The sequence below is a fragment of the Carassius auratus genome, chromosome 41 (assembly GCF_003368295.1).
Source record: "Carassius auratus strain Wakin chromosome 41, ASM336829v1, whole genome shotgun sequence".
Lineage (NCBI taxonomy): Eukaryota > Metazoa > Chordata > Actinopteri > Cypriniformes > Cyprinidae > Carassius > Carassius auratus.
In genome coordinates, this window is record NC_039283.1 from 15,975,973 (window position 1) to 16,000,275 (window position 24,303).

The window sequence follows — 24,303 nt, forward strand, 5'->3', positions numbered from 1 at the left end:
TGAGGCTTTACACAGTGTCAATTAAATGCATTTATGTAGGACAAGTATTAGATTTAATTAAATTAAAAATTATACTTGCATTCCATTATATGAATAGCTTAGAGAATTTTTTTCATTCAAAGGTTTTGGGTCTGTAAAAGATGTTTTCTCTTATGCTGAACAATGCTGCTTTTATTTGATAAAAAAAAAAAAATAACAGTAATATAGTGTGTGTGTGTGTGTGTGTGTGTGTGTGTGTGTGTGTGTGTGAGCAGGAATATATCTCCACACGTATTGATGTACTATATGTGGTTAATTTGATCATTATATCATATGGTTATTTTGAATTGATTTGAATTGATTGTAATGGATTGATGGCTTTAATAAATAAAAAAAATCACTTCATCTCCTCTCTTGCATTCTGTTTCTCCTCCAGGTTCCCAGCAGTATGATGGACATGAGTGTACTGATGGCTTGTCAGTTCCTGCTCAAGCAGGTGTCCAACGAGGGTAACAATGCCCTCCTATCACAGCTGTACCAGTACCTGCTCTTTGACTTCAGGATCTGGAGCCACAGCCACTTTGCAGTCTGCCTGGGTAAACAACCAAAACACATCACAATGGCTTTATTTATTGGGTCAATCCGTGTCAAATCAACCAAATGTTCTGAAATTTCCCCTGCTGAAATATTTGATTTTGTTAATATTTTTTTCTGTAGCAAGACAAATATAAATAGTGATAAAAGACAAAATATTAAATGTCACAGATGTATATATATACTGAGTAACCCACTATTTTGTAGAGGGGGTCAAACTGACAATTTTCACTGAGATTTGAAGCAAATTTACAGGGGTGTAAAAATGACTTTATAAAACTGGCAGCATCATTATTTTTTATTTTTTTACTCAGAGATCAGTAGGTTACAGTTGTATGCAAAGTGTCCCACATTTGTTTTTGACCTCTGAAAATGTTAAAGGGTTAGTTCATCCAAAAATTATGTCATTAATGTCTCACCCTCATGTAGTTCCAATCCTGTAAGATCTCCATTCATCTTCAGAACACAGTTAAAGATATTTTAGATTTAGTCCAAGAGCTTTCTGTCATTGGTGAGTCATTAATGACATCATTTTCATTTTTGGGTGAACTAACCCTTTAACAACCCCAATGTCTGGGATTAAACCATCGAGAGCCTTTAAAATGAAGATTCCAAAACGAAAGTTTGTTAAGAATCAGAATCTAAAAGGATATTACAATATCTTTAATACTTATTGAGTAACAGGCATGCAAACTTTATGCATTTTTCAATTGTCACCGTTGGCATATATTATGAAACAAAGATTACTAAAAACAAGAAATTTTACTAACAGACCTACCGATATGTGTGTAAAAATAAAACAATGACCCTGCCAGCTTTCTAAAGTCATTTTCACAACCCTCTAATTTGGCTCCAAATCTCAAGTGAAACTTGTCATTTTGACCCCCCCTCTACAAAATAGTGGATTACTCCGTAAAATATACATCTGTGACGTTTAATATTTTGCCTTTCATCACTATATATATGTTTGTCTTTGTACAGAAAAAATATTTAAAAAATGAAAAATTTGAGCTGTGGACTTCTGGTTGAGTTGACATGGAATGACGCAATTGCTTTTTTGTCATTTGGCATCAAATGCAAATAATAATCAGGTCCTAAAAGAATAGTTTACCCAATAAGGATACATTTGTTCTTACCTAATTCATTAATTCCAAACCCTTTTATCTGTATGTCTGTATTTGTGTTGGTTTGCAGGTCATGTGCAGTACCTAACCACAATCATCAATGAAGGCAAGCTGAAGACTCGTAAGAGGTATGGTGTTCAGTACATCCTGGACTCGATTCGGACACACTACAGGTGCGTTTTTGCTGGTTGAAAATGCAATATTTAGTGTGGGTACAAGATGTTTAGAAGTGTCCTTTGTGTCCACAGTGTGGAGAAGGATGGCAGTCATCTGTCTGATGAGAGGCAGACGGTGCAGATCTCTCTTTTTGCTCTGCTGAAGGACCTTCTGAAATCTCCCACTGCTGAGGAGCTGCAGAGTGTACTAGCCTACGCTGCTATAGTACAAGACGAGCAACAGGTGACCCACACAAAAACAAACCTGCTCTGTCCCACCTAGTCTGTTGCTTCTGAGATACTTTACATTGGTAGATTGACTTCCTGAAAAGAGTAAATAATGTGTCTTTTTGTGACCGGTCAGTGTTTCTTTGAGTATCCCAACCAGCTTGACACATTGGCTCAACCAATGGTGTTATTTTGGGGCATATCTGTTTGTTCAACCCAAGGAAGTTGGAAATAAATTATATTTTTTAAATAAATTTAACACTGGAAGTGTTCAGCTAATTGCAGAATGAATGTTCTTCCTCTCTGTAGATGATCAGTATTCTGGATGTGTTACATACTGTATTGAGGAGTTCTCCTTCTCCACGGGAGCAGGCTGTGACGGTTCTTCTGGAGCGAGGGGTGGAGCAGCTCTACTGTCTGCTGCTCAAAACCAACTATGGGGACGAGGCTCGTGAGAGAGTATTCAGGGTGAGAGCAAACTTGCACTTTAAATGGTGTCACTGCAGTGAGGCGTGTGTTGAGGTGAAGGTTTGAAACCAAAACGGTGAGATCAGTATCTTTCAGAGTGATAGGAATACATCTCTCCTGCTCTGCTGCAGGTCTTGTATAAAGTCCTGAAGAGTGAACGTGTTCCGGAACGCAATAAAATGCGCATCAAACTCAAAGACTCCGGCTACCTTGGGCTGGTCTGCTCCTTTGGAGACGTCCCCATCACCATGGCGACTGTACGCTGTCTGTATGAGCAGGTGCTCGCTACAGGTAAACTGAAGAAAATGGGGATTGTAGTTCTCAACTTCACAGTTCAGGTGTTGATTGGTCTGTTTTATTGTCTGTTTGGTGTAGATCCCACTCCGAATTTTAGAGACCTGTTGGCTGTGGCGTACCTGTCCCATCGTGCTGACCTCAGTGTCCGACTAGATATCTGTCGTAAGGTGAGTGACTGCTGGAAAAACAGCTAAAACAAGCTAAAGCTGGTTGTCTAATCCTACTGGTCTTTCAGACTGTTCATAGCTGGTTTAGCAAGTTTTAAAAAGGTTTTGACAACTTATTTAATCGGCTTAGTTGGAAAAGCTGTGAGACCAACTAAAACCAGATACATCAATCTTAAACCAGCTAAGACTAGCCTACCAGCTTTAACCAACTAAGACTAGCCTACCAGCTTTAACTAGTAAAAGCTTATTTTATGGGATGTTTATTTTAAGAGGTGTTTTCAGTTAGACTTTCAAAACGAAGTTAGTGTTTTCAGTTAGACTTTGGTTAGCAAACTTGGTTAGTGCTAGCATAGTGCTTGCTGGTTGGAATTGTCTTTGCTTAGCTATCTTTAACAAGATATAAAGATAACAACCTATGCTTTTGATCATGCTTTCAAAATGGATAGCAAAAATGGATAAGATTGTCAGTTAGCCTATGGTTTGCAAGCTTGCTAACAGTTTAGCCTACTATATTAGCATAGCGTTAACTGTGCCTTTTAGGTCAGAAATATCATAATGATTACTTCACAAAGCTTATAAAAACTGTAAAATTCTAGATGACACACAAGTTGTCTTATTGTGACAATGGACAGGGATGTTTCGATTTAGTGGAAAATTATTCAAACAATCACCAGTTCACTCACTCACCAGTTAAAGATCTGAAATAGTCTGATGAATATTACACTTATAAATCACTGCATCTGTCATTTTTAAAGAGTGTTTAGCATCTCGCTCACTACTAAACTGCAAGTCATCATATCAATTTCACATGCCCAAACAAAAGTCGGTCTCTCCTATAACTTGAAATTGTAAACTTGCAAACATGTAAATTTGTGACAATATCTGACAATATCTGACAATACAGAGTTCACTTGCTTAACCTAAGAATACAGTCCATCTGACATTGACTTGTAAAATGCAACATAATGGCATTGCATTCAAAACACTTTAAAGGAAGACAACACCCTTTTCTAAGATTACTATATGATGTGACTTTCCTGGAATGGTCCTGATAACACATGTACATCACAGAGCTTATTTGACGTCTGCAACACAGTAAGAGCTTCTCAGGCATGAGTGTGTTTGCGCATCTGCAATGCATCTTTAGGACGTTTCCCATCAGATATCAAATAGACGTTTAGAAAATCTCTTTAAGTTGTTTGTGATGACATCTTAAAGACGTCTACCAGATGTTTGTACACAGCAGATGCTTTCCAGATGAAGCGGTCTCTAACAGACATCTTGTAGACATATGTGTGCTGTCTGGGGGGTTATTTTCAGTTAAATAACTAATTGTTAAATTAGTAAATTAACATTTCTTTCATCCCTGTAGCTCTTCTACTTGATCTACTCCAACGAAGAGTATGTGAAACAGCTCGCGCGTCAGCCAGGCTGGCAGGATGTTCTCACCAAACTCTATATCAAAGAATCGTACGAGTCTCGTGCTCTCAGCCAATCCAATTCTTTATCCAGCCCCACCAACTCTCTGGAACCCGTTCTTCCCAGATCCGTCTTCCGTCGTGAGTACAGCGTAATGGAGGACACGCGGCAGAACGTCTACATTTCCCTCACCACCCGCCATGAAGAGGAGTACGAGGAGGAAGAAGGAGATGCTCAGGATGTGTCTGAGGGCTACTCTGACCTCTCCCAGTCTCCTCCGTCAACCGGACAGCTCAAGAATGATCCCCTCCACTTCAAACCATTTGACTCCGGAGAACAAAGCAGTCATTCGTCCACCCAGTCCAACACTGTGGACATTCCATCATCGTCCCGTTTGCTGGAGGAAGAGGAAAACGCATATCAGCCGCTCTCACCCTTCAGCACATCCTTTGAGATGGAACTAGGCCTTCAGAAAGGGCCCCAGACACCTGTGGGTAGCCATCCAGAGACCCCCTCTCCTCTGGAACACAGTAAGAGCTTCTCAGGCATGAGACCACGCAAGAGCTCCAGTCTGTCCAATGTTCTGGACGACACAAGCTACAACACCGAACCGCCTACAGACACCATCTCTAACACATCCAACCCACAGGTACATGCTGAACACTTGCTAACTTGTTGTCACTTACTTATTCAGTGGAGTGTATTAGTAAAGTAATGTATGGAATGGTAAATAAAGGTTGAGGGGATGATTTCAGAATACAACTCCTTAGACAAGATAACTACAGACACAAACAATGTTACTTGTTCAGTGTTCAGAAATAGTTGGTTGGAAACCCAGTCGAGAGAGCAGGATGTCATTCACTCTTGACCCTGCTGGATAAAAACCAGACAAGCTAGACCAAAATAAACCAGCGAATACCAACAAACAACCCAGAATTGTTGAAGCAGTTTTTGTCTAATGTTTTTACCTTTTTCACCAAAAGTGCTGACAACCATTTAGAACACCTCAGCAACTGCAGAGCAATGCTCTTGTGACGACTTTAATATTTTATAGCGCTGTATTAGTGGCTATGTTTACATGCAACCCAATAATGCATTAGAAATCTAACAGATTGAACCTCTCTGTCTCCCCCATTAGGCTCCCGAGGAGGAGTTGTGTAATCTGCTGACGAACATCGTATTCTCTGTGCTGTGGAGCGGCACTGAGGGGTCTGAGGATGTGATATGGAGAGAAAGGGGTCAGGTGTTCTCTGTCCTCACCAAGCTTGGCTCATCCTGTCAGCTGGTGCGGCCACCTGATGATATCAAACGCAGGTCAGAAGCTTAAAACTTCAATGCTCTAAAACGTTCTGATTCGGACATAATGACAGCTCATAAAAGATAAGAAATAAGCCACTGCATTAACAATTCCTCTGTCCCAGAGAGATGAAAAAGGATACTGAAGAGTTTTTCAGACTGATTGAACCTTAATGTTTTGAAATTGAATGAACTTTGAACCATTTCCTAACCCTCCTGAAGTACTTTCATGCGTAGCTTGTTGGGAGAAGTGCAAGTGAGTTTAAAGTTTCAGTGAAATGGAAGAAAATGGGCATCTTTCTGTTTTATTTCATGCGCAGCGTATTTTAAATTGTAACTGAAATCCATTATGAGAAAAACTACTGCATTTGAAATCTAGCAGAGATCAGTGAGCTGAGACTGGAGGGAAGTAGCGTACATGAAAGCGTTCTGTGGATTCCTTTGGTTCAGATGAGGGCAGGGTGGGGATCTCTGGAGGAAAGATATTCTTTGCGCTACTGGGCTGTTGCTTTTCTTTGGTGTGGCTCCAGCATTGCATCACCATAGAGCTTGTTTTTACTTTAAATCTTAGGGTGTGCCTGTCTGATGACTCGTTCAGGTCATTGTATTCTATTTGTTTTGCTGCCGTGAACAAATATCATAAGCTGACGGGGGTGTTACAAATGCATTTTCTGTCTTTTGTATTTTGTAGTCTGTTGGAGATGATGCTGGAGTCGTCTCTGTCAGATCTGCGGGACTCTCAGGGCGTGTCTCTGCCACATTTGCCTTCTTTGCTCCGCCTCCTCAGACTGCTCCAGGACTTCCTATTCGCTGAGGGCACTGACAATCAAACACTATGGAGTGAGAAGGTGGGGATTGGATGGATCTATTCTCACTCTGATTTTATAACTTGCACTCTTATTCCAAAGCCAAAAGAGTTTGAAACAGGAAGTTGGAGGAAATCCAGATTTAGGATGTTAGGATGTTCACAATGCATGCAAATACAATTAAAAATGTTAATATGTTATGTACTGTTTATATTATGTGTATTAGAAGTTATAAGTTTACAAATTCTCTTTTAGGGAAACTTTATTCTGTCATTTTATTGTATACAATGTGTCTATTTGTGGATGAGTATAAGAGTGTGTCCTTATTTGTGGCAGATTTTTGAGGGGGTGGTGAATTTGTTGGACAGGCTGCAAGCATGGCACACGACCCCGGGGTCAGCAGGGTCCTCTGAGCTCAAAGAGATGTCTCTGATCGGCCTGCGTATCATCACTGGATACATTCAGCAGCAGCAGAACCCACAGGTACACCGTATACACCCGTCTTAATAGGGATTCCCGGGTTGTGTTCCAAAATCCTCACTCATTGACATTTTCAAATGTGTTTTTATAAGATAATTATGTGGGATTAACTGGAGAATTATTATGACTGTGTCAAACAAAACAAAACAAATCTCTCATGGTGTTCCCCATTCTAAAAGTGGAGCATTGACAATACACACACATGGTTATGTTTAGGATTATTAGATATGCCTTTGGGTTATAAAAAGCTTTTTTGTAAATAGCTCCAGTTCATTCCATTGGAGAGCAGATGACCATATATGGGCATAAGTGGGGTTTTTTTTTTTTTATCGTTCTCCTCCAGACTCACACAAACCCATCCCAAGCTCAAATTAGATCACATCAACTGACTGAAGAACTGACAGGCAGTCTGAGTAAACATGGGCCTGCCTCAAGGCTCTTTACAGTCTGTTGTTCAAGAGCATGTTTGTTTTCTATAGGCAGGTTGTCCGATTTATTCCCAAATAAAAAAGCTGCTGTGCTCACAGGAAATCTGTAATACAGACGAGTGCTACTCAGAGTGAAAGCCGTGTTTCAGAAATAGCCCTAGACAAAGACAAGAGGCAAACACAAGTAGATAAACAAGACTAACAAGGGCACACGACACAGATGTGCATGATCAATAGAAGAACCCCTTTTTTAACATTCGGAAAGGAATAATAGCTTACTGTTTACTGCATCCTGTGTCTTATCAAGTAAAAAAAACATTTTTAATAGAAACTATTATCCTATTAATGTAGTATTTTAGTACAATGTATTATACCAAACGGTGGCGTGTAGTGGTGTTCTAAAATGAGGAGACAAGGTCCACAAAGTTTTTATTTTTATTTTTATTTTATTTTTTATCAAATGTAAATTAATGTCCCAGTCCCAGTTTCTTGGTTAAAGAAGAAGAAGAGAAAAAAAACAGCTATATTTTTCAATTAACTATGGTAATCAACATTCTGTTTCTTAAAACCAAGTATGAATCTCAAAAAGTTCTTAAGCATAAGCATATTAATTTATTGCATGAACCAATCACAGCCAATAATAACCAGTTATATCAGATCATATCATGATGGAGGCATTGTCTCCTTTCACATGAATTTTCCCCTTTTCTCTCAATTATCCCCCACCAAACTCAGTGTAACCTTTCCTGCTGATGTCAATTGTTTCAAAGTAATTATTTCAGTGTTGAATACTGTATGGTGTACTATATATATCACATAAAAACTATTTCTGATTTCTCTCTCTCTCTCTCTCTCTCTCTATCTCAGGTGTGTGAGATGGCGTGTTTAAAGCTTCATAGCCTGCTGCAAACTGTGTTATGTCTGTCCTGGGAGGAGGTGTGTTTTCTTCTGGGTCGTCTCGGTGCACCTCTTTGGCCTGCAAACTCTGGCTCAGACCCAGGCGCCGAGGCTTTGCTGAGTCCGCTGGTGCCCATCGTCCGAGCGCTTTTAGACCAGCATGCGGATCGCACCACCCTTCAGAAGATGCTCCCCAACCTGCCCGCCACCAACGGCAGCCCCTACTTCGCCCAGGACCTCCAGAACTACTGCAGCACCGCGGAGTGGCAGCAGTTCTACCAGAACCACGTCAGTACAGCCCGATCTCACACACGCACACACACACACACACACACACATACACACACACACACACACACACACACACTTTACTTAGAATACAATCGGTTAGACTGTTTACCTTACGATAAGCTGGCAGCTTCTCCACCACAGCCTTTTCAGAATACATTACCACAAAGTGTTTTACCTTTTTTGGATGCAGAATGTCAGAAATAAGTCTCTCAGCGCTCATTCTCAGTCGAACACGAGATAAGCTCATCATTTCACACAAGGCTCTGTGTTGAAGGATTATATACTTATTTTCTTTAAAACAAGCCATTCCTTTATTCACATCTGTAGCTTACTATATATAATCATATTGGATTCATTTAAGTTTACCCAAAGCTGATTTGAGCATTGTTGCAGCATCAGAGCTGTAGACTGCTCTCTCTAAAGCTCAGCAGACGTGTGTTTGTTTAAGCATGAGGGCGTTTTGACTGTTAATCCGCCTCCATTGTAGGGATGAACTCTTTTATTTAGAGTCTTTTGTTCATCCAATCCCAAAACATCTCCTGATTTATTCCCTTCATCTCACAAATCCAAAACGAACCGTGTGTTTAAATTAAACAGACATCTTACCAGAGTGACCAGGAGATGAGTTATGAAGGCTGGCGTGTGACAGTGTGTGCTTCTAAATCTACCCTGTTTGGACTGTTTGTGTATACAAAACACACAGTATTACCATTACCATGCCTTGAATCGGGAAGTAAACCAGGCTCTACACTATGCTAGTACATATATCTAGGTTAGGGGAGGTGAAAAGAAAGAGAAAAAAATGTGCTTTGTATGTCCAGCATTACAGTATAGCTTTGTGTGTGCTAGCTTTGTATGCAAAAGTTGATAAAGTAAATATAATATATTTTCATTATAAATGAAAGCAGCAAAAGGTCAACAACAGCAATATGATAGAAGATATGAATAACTCTGATTATTTTAAAGATATAATATTTTAATTTGTATACATGTATTGATTATTTTAATGTTTGTAAATTACATTTATAATATAATTCATATTGTATTACATTATTTTTATACATTAATTTCAAAATTTGTGTTCATTTATAATTAAAATATTTAATTTATATATTTTATTTTAAAATATTTAATTTATGCATTCATTATCACTAATATTATACAAATAATACTATTTTTAAACTATATTATTATTATTATTATTATTATTATTATTAGTTTATTCATTTATACATTTCAACACAGCATTGAAACTGTTTTTGCACAACTGTTTTTTAAACATGACACATTTAGTTAAATATTATTGCAAGAAATACCCATTTTTAAACAATTTAAATATTTTGCATAATGTATGCCTGTAGGTGGGGCCCACAATGCATCAGTATGAACTAGACACTTTCGGGAAGAGTCATGACCTGATGTCCAACTTTTGGAATTCCTGCTTTGATGACCTCATGAGCACCGCCCAGAGGCGAGACAAGGACCGCTCCGACTGCAAAGCCAAGTTTAAGGTATCTGTTAACCCTGGAATGTGTTGGGCTGGTAAACCTAAGATTGCTGTTCAATCAATCAATCACCTTTATTTATATAGTGCTTTAAACAAAATACATTGCGTCAAAGCACTGAACAACATTCATTTGGAAAACAGTGTCTCAATAATGCAAAATGATAGTTAAAGGCAGTTCATCATTGAATTCAGTTATGTCATCTCTGTTCAGTGGAAATAGTGTCTGTTTTTACTTGCAATCAAGTCAATGATATCGCTGTAGATGAAGTGACCCCAACTAAGCAAGCCAGAGGCAACAGCGGCAAGGAACCGAAACTCCATCGGTGACAGAATGGAGAAAAAAACCTTGGGAGAAACCAGGCTCAGTTGGGGGGTCAGTTCTCCTCTGACCAGACGAAAACCAGTAGTTCAATTCCAGGCTGCAGCAAAGTCAGATTGTGCAGAAGAATCATCTGTTTCCTGTGGTCTTGTCCCGGTGGTCGTCTGAGACAAGGTCTTTACAGGGGATCTGTATCTGGGGCTCTAGTTGTCCTGGTCTCCGCTGTCTTTCAGGGCAGTAGAGGTCCTTTCTAGGTGCTGGTCCACCATCTGGTCTGGATACGTACTGGATCCGGGTGACTGAAGTGACCCTCTGATCTGGACACAGACTGGATCTCGTGGCCACGGTGACCTCGGAACAAGAGAGAAACAGACAAATATTAGCGTAGATGCCATTCTTCTAATGATGTAGAAAGTACGGTGTTATGTGAAGTGTTTCCGGTTCCGGTTTACCTAATTAATGCAGCCTAAAAATCCTTTAACGGATTTGGATATTAAAAGCATATTAGTATGTTATGTGTATGCCAGGTTAAAGAGATGGGTCTTTAATCTAGATTTAAACTGCAAGAGTGTGTCTGCCTCCCGAACAATGTTAGGTAGGTTATTCCAGAGTTTAGGCGCCAAATAGGAAAAGGATCTGCCGCCCGCAGTTGATTTTGATATTCTAGGTATTATCAAATTGCCTGAGTTTTGAGAACGTAGCGGACGTAGAGGAGTATAATGTAAAAGGAGCTCATTCAAATACTGAGGTGCTAAACCATTCAGGGCTTTATAAGTAATAAGCAATATTTTAAAATCTATACGATGTTTGATAGGGAGCCAGTGCAGTGTGGACAGGACCGGGCTAATATGGTCATACTTCCTGGTTCTAGTAAGAACTCTTGCTGCTGCATTTTGGACTAGCTGTAGTTTGTTTACCAAGCGTGCAGAACAACCACCCAATAAAGCATTACAATAGTCTAACCTTGAAGTCATAAATGCATGGATTAACATTTCTGCATTTGACATTGAGAGCATAGGCCGTAATTTAGATATATTTTTGAGATGGAAAAATGCAGTTTTACAAATGCTAGAAACGTGGCTTTCTAAGGAAAGATTGCGATCAAGTAGCACACCTAGGTTCCTAACTGATGACGAAGAATTGACAGAGCAACCATCAAGTCTTAGACAGTGTTCTAGGTTATTACAAGCAGAGTTTTTAGGCCCTATGATTAACACCTCTGTTTTTTCTGAATTTAGCAGTAAGAAATTACTCGTCATCCAATTTTTTATATCGACTATGCATTCCATTAGTTTTTCAAATTGGCGTGTTTCACCAGGCTGCGAGGAAATATAGAGCTGCGTATCATCAGCATAACAGTGAAAGCTAACACCATGTTTCCTGATGATATCTCCCAAGGGTAACATATAAAGCGTGAAGAGTAGCGGCCCTAGTACTGAGCCTTGAGGTACTCCATACTGCACTTCTGATCGATATGATACATCTTCATTCACTGCTACGAACTGATGGCGGTCATATAAGTACGATTTAAACCATGCTAATGCACTTCCACTGATGCCAACAAAGTGTTCAAGTCTATGCAAAAGAATGTTGTGGTCAATTGTGTCAAACGCAGCACTAAGATCCAATAAAACTAATAGAGAGATACACCCACGATCAGATGATAAGAGCAGATCATTTGTAACTCTAAGGAGAACAGTCTCAGTACTATGATACGGTCTAAATCCTGACTGGAAATCCTCACATATACCATTATTCTCTAAGAAGGAATATAATTGTGAGGATACCACCTTTTCTAGTATCTTGGACAGAAAAGGGAGATTCGAGATTGGTCTATAATTAACAAGTTCTCTGGGGTCAAGTTGTGGCTTTTTTATGAGAGGCTTAATAACAGCCAGTTTGAAGGTTTTGGGGACATATCCTAATGACAATGAGGAATTAATAATAGTCAGAAGAGGACCTATGACTTCTGGAAGCACCTCTTTTAAGAGCTTAGATGGTATAGGGTCTGTTCACGTTGAGCAGACCGTGAGTTTCTAATACTTGGAATACTGGGATTACTCAGCACACATCCCAGACCATGTGTTTCTGATAGATGAGTTAATAACATGGACTGTTTGTGTTCTTCTGTTAACAGGAGCTCATAATTGACCCGTACCTAAAACGAGTGCGCTCAGAGAACAGCCGCTACCACAGTGTGCAGAAGATGAGTAACAGCCAGCAGGGGGTGGTGTGGAGGCACTGGAAATCACTGCGCAGGTTACTGAGCAGTGAGAGAGGAGCCTGGGCACTCAGGTCTGCATGCAGTAAAACGGTCTGATTCATAGTGAATATCATGCCATTTATCTCTCATTTATTTTGCACCATTATCACTATCAGAATAAATAAATACATACGTACATAAATAAAAGAGAGAGAGAGAGAGATTTAAAGGGATAGTACACCCAAAAATGAAAATTTGACTTTTTTCTTTAGTACTTTAAAGAAGATTTTTCCGTATTTTCCGGACTATAAGTCGCACTTTTTTTCATAGTTTGGCTGGTCCTGCGACTTATAGTCAGGTGCGACTTATTTATCAAAATTAATTTGACATGAACCAAGAGAAATGAACTATGAGACATGAACCAAGAGAAAACATTACCATCTACAGGCGTGAGAGGGCGCTCTATGCTGCTCAGTGCTCCTGTAGTCTACACTGAAGACATAGAGCGCCCTCTCGCGGCTGGAGACGGTAATGTTTTCTCTTGGTTCTAAATAAATGCAACTTATAGTCCAGTGCGACTTATATATGTTTTTTTCCTCATCATGACGTATTTTTGGACTGGTGCGACTTATAATCAGGTGTGACTTATAGTCCAAAAAATACGGTATTTGAAACTGTGGTCCTTGGGGATTCATAAAATGCAAGTCAACAGCTACCAGCATTTTGAGAGTAAAAAAAGCAACACAAGAAACACATCCAATGCCCGTGGCTCCTGACAATATATTGACGTTTTATGAAAAGAATTGATTGTTCTGCAAGAAAGTAAGCATTATTTACCTTATAACGTCAGAAGTCACAGGTATTAATTCTGTGTAGCTTTTTTGACTCTTAAAGTGACGGTAGCCGCTGACTTGCATTTTATGATCATGGTTTAAGCAAAAAATCTTCTTTACTGTTATTCTGAGGAATAAAGTCACCTACACCTTAGATGGCCCCTTAGAAGAGCAAATTAAAAAGCCTATTTAAATTTTTGGGTGAACTGTTACTTTAAGATACATTTTATTTAAAGGGACGGAAAAACTACATGGAAAAATATAGACATGGGGATTTTAAAAAATACAAATAAATAAATGTATATTAATATTTTTCTCTAATTCTGGGTCACTAAAATATATGATAAAAATCCCAAGTAGAAGCAGTCGGACTTTCTCTGACTTTTGTAGCTCACTGTGTTGAAGTGAGGTTCAGTTGTATACACTGATGCTGTATGTTCAGGGGTTGCATTGCGGTGTGTGATGATGGACTGAGTGGAAGTGTTTGTGTTTCAGGGTTCAGCCAGAGGTGAAATGGAAACTGTCAAGTGCAGAGACGTACTCTAAGATGCGTCTGAAGCTGGTGCCAAATTACAGCTTTGAGTCCCACAGTGATGCCAGTGCACTGAGAGATAACATGGGTTAGTATCACTGTGGAGACTGCCTCTGTAATCTGTCAAATTAATATTAATGAAATAATGATGTTAAAGAAAATCAGTGATGAGTAAAAGATCTCAGAATGACTGTCGCTTTGACTAGATATTTTAAAATAATCTCTGTCCTCTTGGAGTCAATTTCAGTGTGAATGTTTATATGTTGGAGTGTTTTGGGGGGGTTTCTGCAGGAGCCGACAGTCCCCGCAGCTCAACCGAGCCCATCCCTCTTGCAGTTGCCAAGGAAGCTAAAGTTAGTGACATGGAGGATGACAAACTAGAGGATGAGGACTTTGCCATCATTGACGAGTGAGTGTCCTAACGTAACTCTGTTGTCTTGCATCCCTAATCTAATTAATACAGCCCTGAAATAAATATTATGTGAAACCATTCTTTTGCCTCACATATTCCTTGAGTGGCTTGTTACTTTTACAAACAACCACAATAGCAAAATGATACCTAAGTGAAAAAAATAATAGTTTATATAATAATAATAATTATAATGGGAATAAACAATTCTACCAACAAATAAGCACATATTAACTGAATATGTATTTTTTTTCTGCAATTTATGATGGCTTCAAATGTAACTTTTTATTTTTCATCTATTTTTATATGTTCAGTTTTAATTTTACTTTAAGTTTTAGTCATTTTGTTGCATGCTTTTGTCTGGTTTATTATTTTTTTTTTGTCTAATATTTTTGTTTAATTTGAATATAAATCATTTTTATGCATTTAACTTATTTCAGTTAGATGCCAAAGCAAAATGTTAAATTTTTGTTTGTTTTTCTCATTTAAGTTTTTCTTGTGATATTTAAAGTGTACTTAATTTCAGCTTTATTTCAATTACCAAACACGCTTTTTTTCTTTTTAGTTTTAGTTAACAAAAGTCTGTTAGTGCAAAGGCTTTGTGTGTCCAGCTTTTGAGCAGGGTGTGTGTGTGTGTGTGTGTGTGTGTCAATCCTCAGGGCGGAGGAGGCCGAGGAGGAGAGCCAAAAAGAAAAGCTGGTGCTCTCAGAGGAGTGTGAGCTCATCACTATTGTTGCCGTGGTTCCAGGTCGTCTGGAGGTCACGACGCACCACCTGTACTTCTATGATGGCAGTAGTGATAAAGAGGAGACCGAGGAAGGTGGGTAACAGCTTGAATTGTGAATTCTAAATCCTATCATTTTGTTTGTCTTGCTAAGAAGACCCCGCTCATTGTTAACATAACTTTGACTGGTGTATAGGATAAGAAATGATTCGTGATTATAATGTGAATGCTCTGGACTGCCCATCTTTGCAGGCATTGGTTTCGATTTCAAGAGGCCATTGTCACAGCTAAGGGAAGTCCACCTGAGGCGCTACAATCTGCGGAGATCAGCACTAGAGCTGTTCTTCATCGACCAGGCACACTACTTCATCAACTTCAGGAAGGGGGTGAGCTGGACACATAATAACTGCCGCACTGCAGGAGAAAATACAGTTGAAAGGGATGCACAGTAGATGCATCGGTGTCATCTGAGGTCTCTGTGTTTTTATATTTGTTTGGGTTCTCCCACAGGTGCGGAACAAAGTCTACTCCAGGATCCTGGGTCTCAGGCCACCCAATCTCTTCTACTTTGGTTCTCGCTCTCCTCAGGAGCTCCTAAAAGCCTCCAACCTGACTCACGTATGTCTGATGCAATGTCAATTTTTGCTGGTTGCACTCTTTCCTCCCTTGTCCCCCATAGACTAGTTTCCAATGCCTCTCTATACTGTATCTGGCAACAAAGGCTGTCAAAAGCCCCACCCCGAAAAACTTTCCATATCGAACTATTCTTTGTTTTCATTTATGTTCCTATTGCAGAGATGGGTTTGCAGAGAAATCTCCAATTTTGAATATCTGATGCAGCTCAACACCATATCTGGCCGCACATACAATGATTTATCCCAATATCCAGTGGTGAGTCCTCACAGATTTTTTTTTGTTTTTTTGCTAACTGCTTGTCCTATGCAGTGTCATGGGAATGCTATAGCATACCTAGAATTTCAGATTTTATTTTATTTCATTTTTTTTTTTTTCAGCCTTTGATTTCATTTTTTTTTTAAACGCGGTCTTTATTTTAGAAAACAAAGATTAAATTGAATTCATTTAAAAGGAGAGATTGATATGCATTTAATATCCATTTAGCTGAAATAAATCAATGTGCATGACTGACACCTTTGGTGTTGGTGAATAGTGCGTGGGTCACATATGTTCTCATTTCTTCATGCGCATGTCTGTATTCTCAGTTCCCCTGGGTGTTGTGTGACTACACATCTGCTGAACTGGATCTGGAGGACCCAGCTGTTTTCAGAGATTTGTCCAAACCCATCGGTGTCGTCAACCCTCGACATGCACAGAACGTCAGGGAAAAGTGAGACAGTGTTGCAGTCCTTATATCAGAACTCTAAGTATCAAAGCATGTGTTGTTGAAAGGTGTAACAAAACTAGAAAGATGTATAACAATACCACAACCTTTATTTAGAAACATATTCAAATTTGTAAATTGCAGAATGTTCTATAATACGACAAAGCCGAGTAATGTAGAATCTTTTGAGTATTTCAGCTGATTTCCTAAATGTCTTCTTGTTGTCGTTTGATTAGGTTTGAGAGTTTTGAGGACTCAACAGGCACTATCGATAAGTTCCACTATGGCACACACTACTCTAATGCTGCCGGCGTCATGCACTACATGATCCGCACAGAGCCCTTAACCTCATTACATATACAGCTCCAGAGCGGCAAGTAAGACACACATACTCTCACACCACTGAACATTAAATAAAATGCCTTCTAACTGATAGTTCAAGGTAGTGGTTTCCATACAGGAATGTGGATCACCACAATCAAAATGTGAATATATTATAAATAATTTTTGGCACCCCATAGTACTGACCACTAGGTTGCAGTGTTGTTTACCTGATGGTTAAATAATCATGTGCATTGTCCTATGTGTGGGCTGCACTTATAAGAGTGATTGCGTGTGTGTTTAGGTTTGATTGTGCCGATAGGCAGTTTCATTCAGTAGCGGCAGCGTGGCAGGCGCGCATGGAGAGTCCAGTTGATGTGAAGGAGCTCATCCCAGAGTTCTTCTACTTCCCAGAGTTCCTGCAGAACATGAACGGTCAGTGTGTCTCTCTGCAGCTTCTCAGTGATGGAAACCACACTGGCACTGCGATTTGTTCAATTGGTTTTGAATTGTAAATTTGTCGTGTGCAGGTTTTGATCTGGGCTGCTTGCAAATAAATCAAGAGAAGGTCAATGATGTCTTACTTCCTCCTTGGGCATCTTCGCCAGAAGACTTCATCAGGAAACACCGCAAAGCTTTGGTGTGGAAACAGATACAAACCACTGATTTCAAATCATAGATCCTAAACAACACTTTTTTTTTTTTTTTTTTTGCAAATATGTTTTGTAAGATACAGAATACTCTTAAAATACAACTGACTAACCGTCTTATAAATCGAGTGAGTCAGATGCTTCTGAAACTGCTCCGGGATATATAAGTGATTTGATAGTTTGATTCCAAATTCTTTTTGAATTATTTGTGGAAGGAATAGTTCACCCAAAATTTACATTTGCTTAAAATGTACTGGCCATTCAAGAGATAGATGAGTTTGTTTCTGCATTAGAAAGATTTTGGAGACATTTAACTATACTTCACTTTCTCATTGATACAGTGAATATGCACCATCAGAATGAGAGTTTAAACTGCTTTTAGTTCATAGTTAGGTTTTTATCAGCTGTTTTAAAGTGCCCCTATTATGGGTAATTAAAGGTAAATTATTTTGGTTTTGGGAGTCCCTAACAACAGGTTGACATGCATGCAAGGTCAAAAAACATTTGAATTCTCTTATAATCTGCATCTTGGCAGCGCGTCACTCTCAGATAATCAAAAATGGCCAGAGGTGGGAGCTTGTTTGGTGAAGCCACGCCCACCTAGCTCGACGGCACTGTCAGCAGCGGCAATCCACCTGTCACTCAAGTGGCCACACCCTTAATTATGCAGAAATGCAAGGTTTAATATAATTTATAAAAAAGTTATAAAATAATTCACCCCCTCACAGTTGTCATGAAGGGAAAAATTTGCTATATATACCAAAACCACTTTTTGTACCAGGTTGTAAACACTTTTTTTTTTTTTTTCTGCTGTAAAGTTGGGCATTTTAACATGGGGAGTCTATGGCATTGACACACTTTTGGAGCCAGCCTCTAGCGGCCAGTCAATGAATTGCAGTTTTAGTCTCTTCCATGTTGGTTTCACCAGAGAGACTGTAAGATTACTACTTGTTTGTGTTTAGTGTTACCGGGGAAAACTGAATTTTTTAATTCTCCAAAACCGCCACCTAGTGGCAAAGAATTAATTTGCACTTTCATTAAAGTGGGCGGGCAATATGCTAATGCTTCATGTTGACGAAACTGCTTGGGATCAGTGATCTATATATATTATATATCAGTGCATAGGATTCGTTTTAAAAACGACTCGTTTTAATGATTCAGAGTCGACTCTTTCTTTTGAGAGACAATGGCTTTAAACACAATGCATTTTCTGATTTAAAACTTTGCAGGATATTTTCATTCGCTAAGAGTAATTTTCCAGGGAGGCCCTTAAAGAGAATTTTTGAGTGAACTATTCCTTTAAAAGAATCAGCTCACAGAAATCATTTGCTTCCGAATCAGAAAATATTTGTGCTATGTTTTTGGATGCATCCAGCAAACACAACTATTCTAAAATTATTATAATAAACTTATGTCGTCACATTTAATTCAGACTGCAAATGGCAATATGAAAAATGCTTTTAAAACACACACTCTTTTGTTCTTTATCTGACACACTCTCCTTGTGTATCTGTGTGTTTAAAGGAGAGTGAGCATGTGTCTGCTCACCTGCATGAGTGGATAGATCTCATATTCGGGTATAAGCAGCGAGGACCTGAAGCAGTGGAGGCTCTCAATGTCTTCTACTACTGCACTTATGAGGGTAAGAGACCTCTGATGAGTTTATATTATTTTAAACGTGTTCCTGCATGTAAATTATGATTGATCGCTGTGTGTTTTGCCTGTCAGGTGCTGTGGATCTGGACGCCATTGCTAATGAGACTGAGCGTAAAGCCCTGGAAGGCATCATCAGCAACTTTGGCCAGACGCCCTGTCAACTTCTCAAGGTGGGACACCTTTTTTTTTGTGCTTTTTTTTTTAGTTGTAGCTAACCCTAACCCTAGTTTTAGTTTTTAGTTATTTCAAGTTATTGTCATATTAGTGCTTAAATGTATTTCATGCAGTTGTCACTAGTTTGCAAGTTTTAATAATTTACAGCTTTAGTTAATAATAAAACCCCTGGATCTAAATGCATTTGTGTAATATTTGTAATATGGCACCAGTGAAACCTCTCTGTGTAATTCAGGAGCCCCATCCTCCCCGTATGTCAGCAGAGAATGCATTCAGGCGGCAGGCCCGTCTGGACATTCTGCCCCCCAACCTTTTTGATCAGCTCAGTAAACTCAGATCTTTTAAGGAGGTGAGCCTGAATTTATCAGTGTATTACCTAAACTCAATAATATGCCTATATGCAACTTTATTTTAGCACCATGTGCTAACGGTTTGATTTATAGAGTTGCATTGATTTTGATGTTGGTTCATGTAGGTGGTGAGCGATGGTCTGCCGTTAGTGCAAGCCGTGGTGCCCAGGAATCAAACCCGCTCTTTAATCAACCCTGGTACTGACATACTGGTAAGATTATTTCTCAGTTATGTTCACTTGTTGTGAACTAATGTTTGAATAGGATCGGAACCAATCACACAGAGCAGTTTGAGGATCAAGAGGGTCTGTGGAAGAGGGTGTTAGTGCAGTGCTTCTCAACTATGGGGCCGGGGGCCAGTAGGGGGCCTCAGCAAACTTACAAGACCGCTCTAAGATGACTTAAAATTATGTAAAATAAGACAAAACAAGCATTTTTTCTAATGAATATGCATTTAAAATATTTTATGGGGTAAAAATATTGAGTAAAAATATTTTAAACATCCTTATGCTGTAAATCTGCCCTTTGAAGTTTGTTGCTGACAGTAGGTTGAAATCACTTTACTATAGGGTTTGTGTAAAAATTTGAGAGGAAAAAAAAATATATTTTGTGGCTATTATTTTATATGCTGTTTTTTTAATATTTTAAAATAGGGGTGCTCCGATCGCGACCGGCCGATCGTTATGCGCATCTCGTCAGTAAAGCCGGTTCTCTAATCAGCGGTAAATTCCATCAGGTGCGTGATTTCACACAGAGCAGCTGTTACTACACAGAGCTGTTGTTAACTGAGAAGCTGCGCAAATCCACTTCATTTTCAGCGTTTTTTGGCACATCTTCTCAGTTAACAACGGCTCTGTGTAGTAACAGCTGCTCTGTATGAAATCACGCACCTGAGGGAATTTACCGCTTATTAGAGAACCGGCTTTACTGACGAGATGCGCATTAACGATCGGCCGATCATGATCGGAGCACCCCTATTTTAAAAAAATGAATATTTTATTTTATTTCATTCTTCTTTCATGAATAATAAGATATTTTTTAGCAATAACAAACCTTTTTTAAAAGAAGAAATTAAAAAAAAATCTGCATTTAGTGGGAAAAAAATCCATATTTGTGTTGTTTCTATGGACATGTTTTAGCAATTCACTTCGTATCAACAAACTCTGTAAAACTGCTTTGGAATGATATTAATTGGAAAAGCACTGTACATATGCATTTGAATTAAAAATGTTACTCAAGGTTTATACATGAAAGATTAATTAACAGTTGACTTAAAGGGGTAATTCACCCAAAGTGAAAATTCTGTCATCTTTTGCTTACCCTCAAGTTTATTTATTTATTTATTTTGATTTATTTATTTTTTGGCACCAACATTTTGTCTGTCTCACTCAATTCTGTTTTCACTCTACATATATTTTGGGATCATATTTAAGGCACGCTTGTTGCAGAACAGATAGCTGCATCTGAATGTGTTTTGAATGGCATTTGTCCTGTTTCAGGTGACAGTGAGTGCTAATGGAATGATAGGCACTCATAGCTGGCTCCCTTACGACAAGAACATAGCTAATTACTTCACCTTCACCAGAGACCCCACTGTGAGCAACCCAAAGTAAGTTTGAACATGTACACATGTCTAAACACATTATATAATCATGTTCGGAGACTTCCGATGTCATAGAGTTTTAAAGACAAGAGGTTTTGATTAGGCAGAAAGTTATTTTTATGGTGACAACATTGGTCTTTGGATAAATAATCAAATGCTTTATAGCAGCTTATAAACAGCAGCTCTTTGACATTAAGCTCTGGTGGTTTGGCTTCTTTAGTCTCTATAAATGTTCTTCAGTCAAACTGAGTTCTTTGTAGTAAACACTAATTTGTTTTGCCAAGCCTTTCTTGTTTTTTTTTTGAGTGGTCGGCTAACATGTGTCGAATATGATGCTTAAACAAAGTATTGCTGTATTTCGAATGCAAGTTTAGTCCCATTTGTTGGTACTAACATTTGTTTGATCTGTTTTTAGGACCCAGCGGTTCCTCAGCGGGCCATTCTCCCCAAAGGTGGAAATCGGGTCCCAGGTGCTGGTGGTGTCCACAGACGGGCGTCTGCTGTTCAGCGGGGGGCACTGGGACTGCAGCATTCGGGTCACTATGTTAAGCAAGGCCAAGCTGGTGGGGAGGATCTGCCGTCACATTGGTGAGAGCCGTCTGTCCGACACAGGCGTACCGAAATAGTACAGAGCCAAGACGCAGCTGTAGGGGTTGGAATGAGCTTGACGGAGTTGTTGAGCTGAATCCTAAATGCAATGAGCTGCTGTCAGATGTAGAACCACACAATTATTTGCAAAGGCAATTAATCGTGATTAGGCAGAAGCTGTGATTGTCAGGCGTTTCTTTCAGCGAAGCACAGTTCTGTGATCAGCAGTAAATATCCATCCAAAGGCCAGAGGGCGCTCTCGCACTGAAAATCTAAATATGCCCCAAAGAAGAAATCCAAGAAATCGCTGCAGCTGAATTAGTCTCAGCCTCAGATGTCACGCCAATGGACCGTTGGCTAAACATCTGATGCATATGGGACACAAAAGTGGAAACACTTTAAGAGTGTCAAAGTCGTTATCGTATTGGTTTAATTCTGAAAAGGATTGCCCTGAGACGTGTGTGTCACGTTCTTTAACGATCCACATGGAAACAAAAAATACAGTGGCGCCAAACCCCCTCACAAAAGAAGAAAACCGTCGAGTTTACAACTGTGATGACCAGCGCTTATCAGGATCAACTTAACAATGGATTTTCAAAAGTATGAAATATTTAATGTTCGCGGCATAGAATCTTTAAAATATGTTAGTGTGTTTTACACTCTGGTCTGTTATTGTGGCGACATTTCCACGCCTCGAAACGTGATGCTGAACGAAACGAACTGTGATTGGTTGTTTGAGATGTCAGTCAAACAGCCTCGTTTGCGGGCCTTGGCCAATGAAAGCTGCCATGAATTCCAGACCTTCAGCCGTCAGTCTATGCGAGACTACAGCTCAATAAACAGAAGATTTAACTGCTTCCATTGATTCGACGGGACTAATAAACACGTGACTACGGCAGCATATGGGTTATCTGAGTTCTTCTTATTATAATTTTCATCATAATAAAGTATATCTTATAATGAAATGTTAATAGCCTTTATCACTGCTTAGAAAACAATGAAATATTGGGTGCCTTAATTATTCTGTTTAAGAAGCCACATCATCTCACAGAAGGAATTATTTTAAACACTCGACTGACGTTATGAAGTGAATTTGGAGTAAAAACGTTATTAAATGTGTTTTCACGTGCTCTCAGATGGAGCAGCAGTTTCTACACAGAGCCCTAGTTCCCTGAGAAAGATACACAAACAGCTGTCATTATCGCAAACGATTTCATCAATTTCATAATCGTAAATTATATCGTCTGCAATTATGAACGTGATTTGCATGCCTTGTTAGTGAACTACGGCTCTGTGTAGAAAATGCTGCTCCACCTGAAAGCAGATGATGGAGATTTACTGCTAATCACAGAACCAACTTTAATGATTAAATACGCATGACAGTCGCGATTAATCGCGTTCGATTAACCGTGCAGCCCTAGTCAGATGTTTGAATCATTTGTTGCTGAAACAGAAGAATTAAACCTGTTAAGCGTGAAATATGACAAAATGTAAAAAAAGAAGAAAAAAAATAAATAGTTTGCCTCTGTTTTTGATGATTTGTAATATTTGATACATCAGGCATTTATGACTCCTATAATATGAGGCATAAACCGAGCAAAAATATGCAATATGGTGCAGTTGCTGATATTTATATGGCCAAAAATATAAGATGAAATTCTGATTGTGATTGTAATCTAAGCTTGTAATAGATATCAGTAAGATCTTTATAAATAGTATAGCAGGCTACTTACATAAATGCATTAAAAATCAGTCTATATCTCCCAGTAAAATGTCTTAAGATGATCTTTAAATGCTTAGTTTATGATCAAAGCTCTGTCGTTTTTATTGTTTTATTGTGGGAGATAAAAAGAAATTACAATACACAGATGATTGAGAGATGTACAAATAAACATTCCTCAAAAGCCTGATGGATCATATTTGATATTAACATTGATATTCACATTAACATGATTTTTCAACAACAAAATTATGTATGGATGATCAAGTAAACCTAGGTTTGATCATTCCAGTTACTAACAAAGTAAAGTTATGAAGAAAAAAAAAATAAAACATGTAAACCATGACCTGAAGGTGGACATTTTTTGAATTGTACTAAAAGGCCTTTTACTTTTTTTAAAGTATAAAGTGCAAAAGGTATGTAGTAGATTCAGGTTTTATCCATGTTGATAATGTCAAGGCCCTAGAAATGTGTGTATTAAATATGATAAATTAGACATTATAGTGTTAACAATTAACAGCTCCCTATTGATTTCAGATCTTCAGAAAATGTATGGTGCACATTGCTGATTATACTGTATAACGCATTTGATTATGAATACATGTTATGATGGCTAATTTATATGCATTTTTGTGGGATGTAGATGTGGTCACGTGCCTGGCTCTGGATCTCTGTGGTATCTACCTCATCTCTGGCTCACGAGACACCACCTGCATGGTGTGGCAGGTCCTACAGCAGGTTCGATC

At 38.8% G+C, this 24,303-nt stretch overlaps 1 protein-coding gene across 3 annotated transcripts in view; it reads left to right on the top strand.

Moving 5' to 3' along the window:
• LOC113060207 (neurobeachin-like protein 2) overlaps nucleotides 1-24,303 on the top strand; it is a 64,211-nt gene that overhangs the window by 34,066 nt on the left and 5,842 nt on the right. For all 3 annotated transcript variants that reach the window (XM_026229101.1, XM_026229104.1, XM_026229102.1), the window contains 30 exons: nucleotides 416-575; nucleotides 1,768-1,870; nucleotides 1,946-2,096; nucleotides 2,390-2,548; nucleotides 2,680-2,839; nucleotides 2,924-3,012; nucleotides 4,385-5,080; nucleotides 5,570-5,745; nucleotides 6,419-6,575; nucleotides 6,870-7,016; nucleotides 8,309-8,626; nucleotides 9,991-10,140; nucleotides 12,593-12,750; nucleotides 13,987-14,111; nucleotides 14,315-14,432; nucleotides 15,092-15,252; nucleotides 15,409-15,542; nucleotides 15,667-15,774; nucleotides 15,952-16,047; nucleotides 16,377-16,501; nucleotides 16,732-16,872; nucleotides 17,121-17,251; nucleotides 17,347-17,456; nucleotides 18,991-19,108; nucleotides 19,195-19,292; nucleotides 19,532-19,645; nucleotides 19,772-19,858; nucleotides 21,146-21,255; nucleotides 21,665-21,837; nucleotides 24,201-24,295. In XM_026229101.1, coding sequence (XP_026084886.1) covers nucleotides 416-575; nucleotides 1,768-1,870; nucleotides 1,946-2,096; nucleotides 2,390-2,548; nucleotides 2,680-2,839; nucleotides 2,924-3,012; nucleotides 4,385-5,080; nucleotides 5,570-5,745; nucleotides 6,419-6,575; nucleotides 6,870-7,016; nucleotides 8,309-8,626; nucleotides 9,991-10,140; nucleotides 12,593-12,750; nucleotides 13,987-14,111; nucleotides 14,315-14,432; nucleotides 15,092-15,252; nucleotides 15,409-15,542; nucleotides 15,667-15,774; nucleotides 15,952-16,047; nucleotides 16,377-16,501; nucleotides 16,732-16,872; nucleotides 17,121-17,251; nucleotides 17,347-17,456; nucleotides 18,991-19,108; nucleotides 19,195-19,292; nucleotides 19,532-19,645; nucleotides 19,772-19,858; nucleotides 21,146-21,255; nucleotides 21,665-21,837; nucleotides 24,201-24,295 — 4,668 coding nt within the window. The remainder of the gene's footprint in view (nucleotides 1-415; nucleotides 576-1,767; nucleotides 1,871-1,945; nucleotides 2,097-2,389; nucleotides 2,549-2,679; nucleotides 2,840-2,923; nucleotides 3,013-4,384; nucleotides 5,081-5,569; nucleotides 5,746-6,418; nucleotides 6,576-6,869; nucleotides 7,017-8,308; nucleotides 8,627-9,990; nucleotides 10,141-12,592; nucleotides 12,751-13,986; nucleotides 14,112-14,314; nucleotides 14,433-15,091; nucleotides 15,253-15,408; nucleotides 15,543-15,666; nucleotides 15,775-15,951; nucleotides 16,048-16,376; nucleotides 16,502-16,731; nucleotides 16,873-17,120; nucleotides 17,252-17,346; nucleotides 17,457-18,990; nucleotides 19,109-19,194; nucleotides 19,293-19,531; nucleotides 19,646-19,771; nucleotides 19,859-21,145; nucleotides 21,256-21,664; nucleotides 21,838-24,200; nucleotides 24,296-24,303) is intronic.